The following is an 11,177-nucleotide window of genomic DNA, read 5'->3' as shown; positions in this document are numbered from 1 at the left end:
TCTATGGTTTATTATGTTCTCTAAAGTAAGTGTCGTTGATATTCCTTTTCGGAATGTGGCATATAGGCTGAGAGAGATCCAACACCTCTTCATCGTGCTGCAAAGTTACTCATTAATTCTCAGTTAGAAGATGGTGATTGGCCCCAACAAGTACCTCTCAAATCTCTATCTTTTGAAATGATTAAGATTTGTATTATGTAATATAATTGCATTGAAGTTTTTTAATCTTTTGTCTAACTTAATTGTGGCAGGAGACTGTGGGGGTGTACATGAGTAGTTGCTTGATTCATTACCCATTATATAGAAGTTATTTTTCAATATGGGCTTTGAGTGAATACCGTAACAAAGTTTTGGTGCATTCGACTACTTCCAAACTTCAGAAGTCGTAAGATCAACAAGATAATGCCATACCATACAAATATCCAACAAATAAATCAATGTTGGTGATCAACTTTAATAACTTTTATTTTTACATTTATAGTTTATAAATTCTGAAACAAATAATTTATATTAAGGTCTTGTTCACTTGAATGGATTTGAGAGAAAGTAATTGAGAGGATTTGAGAGTATTTGAAGATAATTTTTTTTTATTTATTTGAATAGATTTGTAGATAAGTGAATGTGGATTTGGAAGTAAATTTTTTTTAATCTCTCACATAAATTAAATTCTACACTAATTCTCACAAACTTTTCTTTCAAATTCTCTTTCGTTTACCTGCAAATTCACTCAAATAAACAACAAAAGAAAGTTGTTTTTAAATCTACTCAATTATTCTCTTTCAAATCCACTTAAGTGAACAAAACCTAAATGTATTATTTTGCAAATTCTGAAACAATAAAACAAGACATGCTACTGATGTGATATTTTATTTTTAGATGAATCTTATGCGAGTCTTTGACATCATTATCTCAGGTAAGAAGTAACTTTTATATTGAAATTTATACATAAATGGTGTCAACACATTGAAAATTATACACAAGGTTTTTAGACTGATTTATTATTATTATTATGTAAGCGAATTAATAAGATTTAACTGTATCTCATTGCAGATGGTGGAAATCTAGTATTACAAGAAATTGATGATAATGTTGTGAGGACGAAGCTATAGGGTGTGTATGCAACATTCCTCTCTACAATAAAATATGATTTGGAGAATCTAAATAAACCATTTTATTATTATGTTATTCACATGGAGAAATGGAATTAAGTAAACATGGTATGGTTCGATGATAAGTGATTGGGTAAGAAGTGTCCTTTAAAAAATTAATGAACTTATTTAAATCTTTTATTTATGATAAAAATAATAATTAAAAGAGATAAATAAATAAATAGTATTAAAAATTAATTGTGTATTGGAAGTTATTTAGAAAGAACCCTTGTAACTGAGATAGTATACTGAACTATTACTAGGAATGAATCAATTATTGTTAGTACAATATAATACAGTTAACTGCAGTACAGTACACATAAATTATTTTTGTCTAGCCCTAGATGATACATCCAAATTTCAATTATCTTTAATGTACTTTTCTCTACTTTTAAATTTAAAATTGAAATCCCTGATTCAAAAAGTCGACAAGTTGGTATAAATATATATTAGACTTGTTTGGGCAGAAATGGACCTTAATTATTCATGCATTTAGTGCATACTGACAATACCAACCACATTGATCATTTTCCACTTCATTACTTTGCCAACACAAGCATCCTAAGTTTGGATGCATTCAACTAAATTTGAAAACATCATTTAAGTTTGTAAAAGTTCATGGTAAATGACACAACAGGATTTCCACTATTCTATAAAACTTATGATTTTTACATAATTAACTTNGGAGTTCATAAAAGAAGGTTAATGGCCTCTTGTGGTGTGTTATCTTTCCATTTCAATGTCCAAAGATAATTTCTACCTTTTCTGGTTATCTTTTCTGGAACATGAATGTTCAGTCTCCACAATGCTATTGGCTTCGTTAAATTATATTAAATTCTTATTTTTGTAAAAAAAATAAATATGATTCCCTCCATTAAATTTCACATGTTAAAATTTGAATTTCTTATATATTAAAATTTAGGTTTAGCATATATAGAAATAGAATAATTTTGTACTTATAATNTTCACATGTTAAAATTTGAATTTCTTATATATTAAAATTTAGGTTTAGCATATATAGAAATAGAATAATTTTGTACTTATAATATATCACGTGTGTGAACATAAAAAAGGTTTCNAAATAAGAAGATGATCCAGATTTTTATATGCAACATATCTAAATTTTTTACACCTGATATTTCAAACTATATTAATATTGATTTCACAAAATATAATATTAAATCTTTTTACAAAAATAAATTTCATTTAAATTAAAAATAAATATTGATTTCAATATAATATTAAATATTTTTACAAAAATAAATTTTAATTAAATAAAAATTAAACATAATAATAAAAACAAATCAAATATATAATATAAAAACAAAAATTTTCAATTAAATTTTTATTTATTTATTGCTAATCTAAAACACTGGCCTGAGTCAGTACAATAAAGACAAAATTCACATTTTCACAATAGGAAATACTAAAATTAATCTTGAAAAAGTTATCAAATTCAAATTTTATAAATAAAAAACATATAATTAGAAGAAAAATATAGTCCATATTAAATGAAAAAATAAATTATATAGATAATTACTTTACATCTATGACATAATATAAAATATATATACCCATTCTTTTCTTTTATTTCTGTTATGTAAAAGGAGAGATTAAAATAAAATATAATTAAATATTATATTATTTTTTAATTTGTTAATAATTAAGTTCATAACAATTTTTGTTTTATTAATATTAAATTGTGTATACATCATTTACCAATATTTTATCTTAGGAGTAAAATGTTCATCTCTCAACTTAATTTTTCAATTGAATGAAACCAAACAGTCCAGCGACCAACTAAATACTGTTGGCCTTTATAATGGTATACGTTGTAATCATTGTCCGGCTTTATACAGTAACCAACCCCTTCAATTAATATGATTTGACAATTCATATATATATAAATAGTAACTTTCTATTTCAGAACTATTGGATTATAAAAATATTATTTTTAAGATATTTTAATCAATATTAGTATTGCACAAAGAAACTGATATTATATTATTATTATTATTAGTGGAATACAGGTTTGTCCACTTTTATCTTATAATAATTATAATATTTAAAAAGTTAAATTACTTAATAAAATAAGTTATAATAATAAGAATAAAATTGATTGTATGTATATTAAGAAATAAAATATTTTTATCAATAATTATAAAAATAGATATAATTTTTTAATAATTTTATTAATTTTTTTATTTTATAACTATTTTTTATTACAAATAATTATTTTAGTTTTAAAGGACTACCAAATAAAAAAAGTTAAATTTAAATAAATAAATACTTAAAAGATAAATCAATAAAATAAACATTTTATTTTTAAAAAATATTATTAAAAAAAATAAGATTGAGAAAATATATATTATTTATTCCACTCCATCTTCGTTTTCTCTGACATGCTTAGAAGTGATAATATCTCTATTTTTTTCTCTTTCAGTCAACGATGCATCCAAGTATTATCACCATCGTGCAACGTCATCTTTGTTCCTTCTAAGTTCTACCAAAGTCAATGTTTATCACTGTTTTTACAATAAGAGACGTAACCTATATTGTTTAGCATGGATCTTAATTTTTTCACCAAAATTTTATGAAAGTTTGAAATAAAGGATGAAATTGGATTGAAGATATTTTGTTTGGAATATGTTTATTCTTCTAAATTAGTAAAAATAAAATAAATAAAAAAAGCGAAAAAAAAAAAAAAATCAAATTATGATATTTATTGATAAATTTGTTGATAAAATAATTTGTCAATAATTACTAATGAATTTATTAACGAAAAAATTTGTCAATAATTACCAACAAAATTAAAGTTTCATTGATAAAATTCACCAACAATATATTTATTTACAGATTTTGACTATTGATAAATCATCGATAATTTTATTTTACCATCAGATTTTATATATTATCAATGAATTTTAGTTGTAAATGATATAATTTTTCTTATAGTTTTTATTTCAGAAGTTAATTAATCTAAAAGAAGGAGAAATAGAGATGAATGTCATCTTATATATTGATTGAAATTGGGGAAGAGAAATAGAGTGTTATTCTAACAGAAAAAGAATGACGAAAAGAAGATGTCAAAATGAACAAAAATAAAATGAGAAATAAGTATTGAAGCCAAACCTCATTGAAGAGTTGTTGTGCATTGAAAAAATGAAAAAATAGTGATGAGAAAGATAGTTTCCAATACCAACAAATTTCAATTTAAACAAAAACAATTTAAAAAATATAGAAATACACGTCTTTGTAGTCTTTGTAGTAACAATGGTGTGTAAAAATTATATATGCTACGGTATTCTCTTTCATTTTTGTTTTTACATTTTTAAATTGAAGAATTTAGTATTCGAGTTTTGAAATTATGTGATTTTTTACGTTTGTTATATTTAAATTTAACATTAATTCAAAAAATTATTTTCATAAAAATAATAAAGAGACTAAATTTATAAAATATATAATCTATTTTATATTTAATTTTAATGTTTAATAACAACTTTTTATTATTTACAAAAATAATATAACAACTAAATTCACATTCACAAAATGTCATTACTTTGACAGTTGTAAACCTCTGAGTAGTGTATTAAATGTAAATAAATACTAAATAGACAGATATATGGTTCCATTATATTATCATCATATTATATTTTATATATAAATACATATATATGTAATGAAAAGGGGTAGTCCTGAATCAATTTGTTAGCTTGAAAAACTGAGGATTTACCGTTCACCATCATCAATCATCAGGTTCTTTCTTTATAAGTATGAGTTTCTCATGCACTCACACTCAACTTCTACACATATTATTTTCGTCTTATCATATTTTAAGTTGGACTTCTGTTTACTACTTTTTCTATACATCCTTATAGACAAATCTCTTTTCACCTCTTTTCACTTGTTGGAAGTCTCACATCAACCAGAGAAAAGACTAATTTATAATATATAAATGAGGTGCAAACCTCATCCGTTTTGTAGGGTTGAGTTAGATTTAAAAACTTATTTTTTAATATAGTATCAGAGCCATGATTAGAACCTATTCTAACGAGGTTTGATTTTGTAGGGTAATAATAAGTAATTTACGATGCAGGAGCAACTAAGGTTAAGAAAATGTGGAGATTGAAGATAGCAGATGGAGGGAAGAGTCCTTACATATTCAGCACAAACAACTTTTTAGGAAGACAAATATGGGAGTATGATTCTGAAGCAGGAACTGATGAAGAACGAGCCCAGGTGGAAGCTGCTCGTCAACATTTCTATCAAAATCGGTTTGAGCAAAAGGCGTGTGGTGATCGACTTTGGCGATTTCAGGTTCTTCTTCTTTCTTCTCCTCAAAAAACCTCATTCCTCAGATGTAATAATAATCATTTATATGACTTTTAATATGAATATTATTCCGAAAACAGGATGAAAACAGTAAAATATGAAAATTATTCCAAAAACGAAAGTATAAATTAAATAAGTAATATAACTTTATTTTCCATTTTTGTGCAGATTTTGAGGGAAAAAGAATTCAAACAAACAATAAGCAAAGTGAAGATAGAAAATGATGAGGAAATTACATGGGAGAAGGCTACTCAGTCCATAAAGAGGGCTTCTCATTACCTGTCAGCACTGCAAACTAGTGATGGCCATTGGCCTGCTCAACTCGGTGGTTCTAACTTCTTCATTCCTATAATGGTAACTTTAACAATACTTGCATATACCTTCATTCTTCACTATCACTTGTAATAATTTAGAGTTTATGAAAAACAAGGAAGGGAGTTTCGCTATAAATAAATTATGAAAAAAAAATCTATTTATAGCAAACATATGACTTACAAAATTCACAAATTTAACTTTTATAATCACTTCAAAATTTGGATTTAGAGACATAATCAATCTCAGAAAATTGTTTTATAAAGTGAGAGGGCATGCTGTTCTTGTAATGTATTTCAAACTATGCTGTAGTCAATACATATTTGGTGTATTCAATATCTTAGTTTAACAAATAATATTACTTTTCCGTTTTGCCTCAAACATTGCAGATCATCTCTATCTACTGTACAGGACATCTTGATTCTGTAATTCCAGAAGAATATCGTAAAGAAATTCTCCGTTACTTGTGCAATCATCAGGTACAGTATACCAAACTGAACTTCATGTTGAAGAAAAAAAATAATACATGCTATTTCTCACATTTTTCTTTTCTGTTTTGTGAAATTATTATTATATCTTTAAATTATATATAGCAGTCATGAAATTTGAAAGTTTGTTCTTAATATATACGAATTGGTAACAATCGGAAGAACGAAGATGGAGGGTGGGGATTACACATAGAGGGTCCAAGCACCATGTATTGTAGCGCACTCAATTACGTAACTATGAGAATTCTTGGAGAAGGAGCCAATGGAGGTCATAACGACGCTTGCGCTAAGGCCAGAAAGTGGATTCATGATCATGGTAGCATTACACTTATGCCTTCATGGGGAAAATTTTGGCTTTCGGTATGCATGCTTTCATATAATTTAAAACACACAAAATAAAGAAATGTAAGTTTGTGAGTAATTTAAAAAATGTTATTCTTTCAGGTACTTGGTATTGTTAATTGGAGTGGATGCAATCCATTGCCCCCTGAATTTTGGATACTTCCTACTTTTCTCCCCATGCATCCTGGTTAAATAATTCATTTTTATTTTTTCACTATTTAAGAAATATGACTAGTTAATTCAATATATACACAAGAGTTCATCATTAAATTGAGTATTATTGTATCTTATTTTCACCTTAATTAAATAATGCAGCTAAAATGTGGTATTATTGTCGATCTATATACATGCCTATGTCATATATATATGGGAAAAGATTCGTGTGTCCAGTTACACCACTAATCAAAGATTTGAGAGAAGAACTCTTTACTGAACCTTACGATGAAAATACTTGGAAAAAAGCTCGTCACAAATGTGCGAAGGTAATAAAACTTTTATAATTCTTATGCTTAACTTGTAAAAAGCACACGTAATTAATTAAAGAAAAAAATGAGTTTAAAATTTAAAAAAAGAAAATACATGAACATAATGTTTGGGTGACAGGAAGATCTGTATTATCCGCATCACTGGATACAAGATCTAATATGGGACAGTGCTTATTATTTGACTGAGCCACTTCTCATTCGCTGGCCTTTCAATAAGATAAGAGAAAAGGCACTTGATGTAGCCATAAAAGGTATTCATTACGAAGATGAATATACTCGATACATAGATGGTGGCTGTCTTAACAAGGTAATAATCATAATTTCAAAAGCACCTTTATTATTTTAATTTTTAGCTTTCTTTCACTTGGTGTTTGTGTTTGGTAGTCTTGCTCTTTGCTTGCTTGTTGGGTAGACGATCCAAATGGAGATTCCTTTAAGAAGCATCTTGCAAGAGTCCCAGATTATTTATGGCTTTCAGAAGATGGAATGTGTGTCACGGTACATAAATACAACTCAATTAATATCACCTTATTTATAATCACTAATATTAAGATAATCATGAAGATGATAACTTAATAAATCCAATTGTCTATATAATGTAGGGAATTAATACGCAAACATGGGATGTTGGTTTCACTGTTCAAGCTTTTCTCGCTACGGGTCTAATTGATGATCTTGGTCCCACACTTAAAAAAGCACATGATTTTATCAAGAAATCTCAGGTTTGTATACCATACATAAAATTACAGTGTATAAACAAAACAAGAAACCATATACTTAAATAAGAATTGATTTTAAAGAAAAAATAGAGGTAGTAAAAAATAATTAATGTTGAATAAATTCATGATTAGTTTTATTAGGCGATAATAAATTGATACGTTAATATTATAGGTGGTAGAAAATCGTTCAGGAGATTTTAAGAGTAGATTTCATCACATTTCTAAAGGGGCATGGACCTTAGCTGACAGAGACCACGGATTACAAATCTCTGACGGCACTGCAGAATGTCTCAAGGTATTTAAGTGCTTAGGTTACAAACATTTTAATTTGTTAAAAACTCCATGAATAACAAATATATGTTACATGGTTCTAACCAACCAATCATTCATTTTTCAGTGTTGTTTACTTTTGTCGATGTTGCCGGAAGAGATTGTTGGAGAAAAATTGGAACCTGAACGGTTATACGATTCCGTCAATTTTCTGTTTTCCCTTCAGGTACAGTACTATAAGATTTGTGGGAGTACACTTTTAAATTTTATACGATTAATTTGGTAATCAATGGTATGTCTTCTTAATCTTTGTCTACATTACATATCCTTGTAGTGTTAAAATTATGAACATTTTTCTGTTTTTTTTTTTATATTTTTCCCTCATTCAAGTTTCCACTCATTTATATTGCTTGTATGTGATATTTGTTTACGAAACTACAAGTTTGATTACTGCAGAGCAAAAATGGAGGTGTAACAGTGTGGGAGCCAGCATTAGGTGAAAAGTGGTTGGAAGTAAGTTTGAGTTGTCGATTTCTACCATGTGTATATATTTGTTTTCTGATATTGATTTCATTGTTATTATTTTTGTAATTAATTTGCAGAATCTGAATCCGGCGGAATTTCTTGCGGACATAGTAGTTGAGCACGAGTGTATTGAGTGTACTGGATCAATAATTCAGGCTTTAGTATTGTTCAAAAAGCTATATCCAAATCATAGAAGGGAAGAGATAGAGAGGTTTATTGTGAAAGCAACTCAGTACATTGAAAATGAACAATCAGCAAATGGAAGTTGGGTTGGGAAGTGGGCAGTTTGTTTCACATACTGTTCCTGGTTGGCAGTTGGAGGTTTAGCTGCTGCTGGAAAGACTTACACTAACTGCGCCGCCATTCGTAAAGCTGTCGAATTTCTACTTTCAATACAAAATGAGGATGGTGGGTGGGGAGAAAGTTATCTTTCATGTCCAATGAAGGTTTGTTATTAAACCATAATTATTTATGATTACAATTTCCATTAGCTTAAATGTTTCTAATTATAAATATTAATGAATTCATATGAGCAATGAAGACGTACGTGCCTCTTGAAGGGAATCGNTCAAATGTATGTCAAACAGCTTGGGCTCTAATGGCTTTAATTCATGCTGGACAGGTATTCTCTTTGTATGCATCTGCTGAATTTCAACTTCGGAAAATGATATTTTAATACTAATTTTTTATACTATTTTAACACTGCACACATGTTAAAATGTGGTTGAACGATTTTAAATTAAAAAAACCGAGATATATATTTGAAAGAGAAAAACCAAAGTTTTTTTTTTTTTAATTTGAAATTATCCAACCATATTTTGACACGTGTGCAGTGTCAAAATGGTGTCAAACAATTGGTGTTAAAATATCATTTTTTCTTTCAACTTCTATGGTTTATTATGTTCTCTAAAGTAAGTGTCGTTGATATTCCTTTTCGGAATGTGGCATATAGGCTGAGAGAGATTCAACACCTCTTCATGGTGCTGCAAAGTTACTCATTAATTCTCAGTTAGAAGATGGTGATTGGCCCCAACAAGTACCTCTCAAATCTCTATCTTTTGAAATGATTAAGTTATGTATTATGTTATATAATTGCATCGAAGTTTTTTAATCTTTTGTCTAACTTAATTGTGGCAGGAAACTCTGGGGGTGTACAAGAGTAGTTGTTTGCTTCATTACCCGTTGTATAGAAATTATTTTTCAATATGGGCTTTGAGTGAATACCGTAACAAAGTTTTAGTGCATTCGACTATTCCCAAACTTCAGAAGTGGTAAGATCAACAAGATAATGCCATACCAAACTTATACATAAATGGTGTCAACACATTGAAAATTATACACAAGGTTTTTAGACTGATTTATTATTATTATGTAAGTGAATTAATAAGATTTAACTGTATCTCATTGCAGATGGTGGAAATCTATTATTACAAGAAATTGATGATAATGTTGTGAGGACGAAGCTATAGGGTGTGTATGCAACATTCCTCTCTACAATAAAATATGATTTGGAGAATCTAAATAAACCATTTTATTATTATGTTATTCACATGGAGAAATGGAATTAAGTAAACATGGTATGGTTGGATGATAAGTCATTGGGTAAGAAGTGTCCTTTAAAAAATTAATGAACTTATTTAAATCTTTTATTTGTGATAAAAATAATAATTAAAAGAGATAAATAAATAAATAGTATTAAAAATTAATTGTGTATTGGAAGTTATTTAGAAAGAACCCTTGTAATAAATTATCAATGGTCTACACTTACATTGTGCAGAAGAAATGGAAAGTAAAATCACGAAATAGTCCTTATTATTGGTATTGTGTTGTCTTGAAAATGGGGAAAGTTGAACATGACGATGATACATCCAAATTTCAACCATCTTTAATGTACTTTTCTCTACTTTTAAATTTAAAATTCAAATCACTGATCTAATACTTGAGAAAGTTTACAAGTTGGTATAAATATATGTCAGACTTGTTAGTGCAGAAATAGACCTTAATTATTCATGCATTTAGTGCATACTGATAATACCAACCACATTGATATTTTCCACTTCATTACTTTGCCAACACAAGCATCCTAAGTTTGGATGCATTCAACTAAATTTGAAAACATCATTTAAGTTTGTAAAAGTTGATAACTTTTTGGCAAGTATACCAAATCGTTACAAGTAATACAGTGATAAATAAAGTATCGTTCTCCCAAGGGACTTGTGCAACACCTGACAATTCTTCCTTTTATAACTCAATTAGACATCAAAATACAGAAAACAATACAAGAAACACAGTTGGTGTGTCAGGAATTGGTCTTTGACTAACATTACAGTAACATTCTGGATAAAATACGTTTTCTGTTCAAGCATTCACATAAACGTATCTTGATTTAATTCCTTAAAGCAAGTTCTAAAATTATCTATTAAATTATTAATTCCTTAATTAATTCAATAGATAATTTTGCATTAAAATCATATGTTTAGAATGACCAAGAGTACATAAGCTATTTCTAGCATCGTTCCTTTTAGTTTCTTTTCTTACGTTTCTGGTTCTAAAAAT

The 11,177-nt window shown here is 27.8% G+C and overlaps 1 protein-coding gene and 1 long non-coding RNA gene across 16 annotated transcripts in view; both read left to right on the top strand.

The window, feature by feature from the left end:
• LOC106775025 (beta-amyrin synthase) overlaps nt 1–11,177 on the top strand; it is a 36,715-nt gene that overhangs the window by 7,006 nt on the left and 18,532 nt on the right. For 4 of the 15 annotated variants that reach the window (XM_014662050.2, XM_014662049.2, XM_022787199.1 and 1 more), the window contains exon 15: nt 9,163–9,243. The exons of 1 other annotated variant lie outside the window; for it this stretch is intronic. In XM_014662050.2, the coding sequence (XP_014517536.1) occupies nt 9,163–9,243 (81 nt within the window). Of the gene's footprint in view, nt 1–4,829; nt 4,920–5,087; nt 5,109–5,217; nt 5,466–5,648; nt 5,835–6,181; nt 6,272–6,442; nt 6,641–6,724; nt 6,810–6,937; nt 7,105–7,225; nt 7,415–7,491; nt 7,606–7,709; nt 7,830–7,998; nt 8,122–8,223; nt 8,323–8,552; nt 8,610–8,698; nt 9,068–9,162; nt 9,244–9,573; nt 9,658–9,758; nt 9,893–10,031; nt 10,169–11,177 lie in introns of those variants that run through there. 10 more of the 15 variants (XM_022787211.1, XM_022787205.1, XM_022787208.1 and 7 more) reach the window with 10 other exon arrangements.
• Nucleotides 412–1,187, top strand: LOC111242686. The gene is made up of 3 exons (XR_002669973.1): nt 412–439; nt 877–913; nt 1,051–1,187. It is a non-coding gene; the product is annotated as an uncharacterized LOC111242686 (long non-coding RNA).

Source organism: Vigna radiata, chromosome 10 (genome assembly GCF_000741045.1).
Source record: "Vigna radiata var. radiata cultivar VC1973A chromosome 10, Vradiata_ver6, whole genome shotgun sequence".
Lineage (NCBI taxonomy): Eukaryota > Viridiplantae > Streptophyta > Magnoliopsida > Fabales > Fabaceae > Vigna > Vigna radiata.
This window is presented reverse-complemented; position numbering and strand designations above follow the sequence as displayed.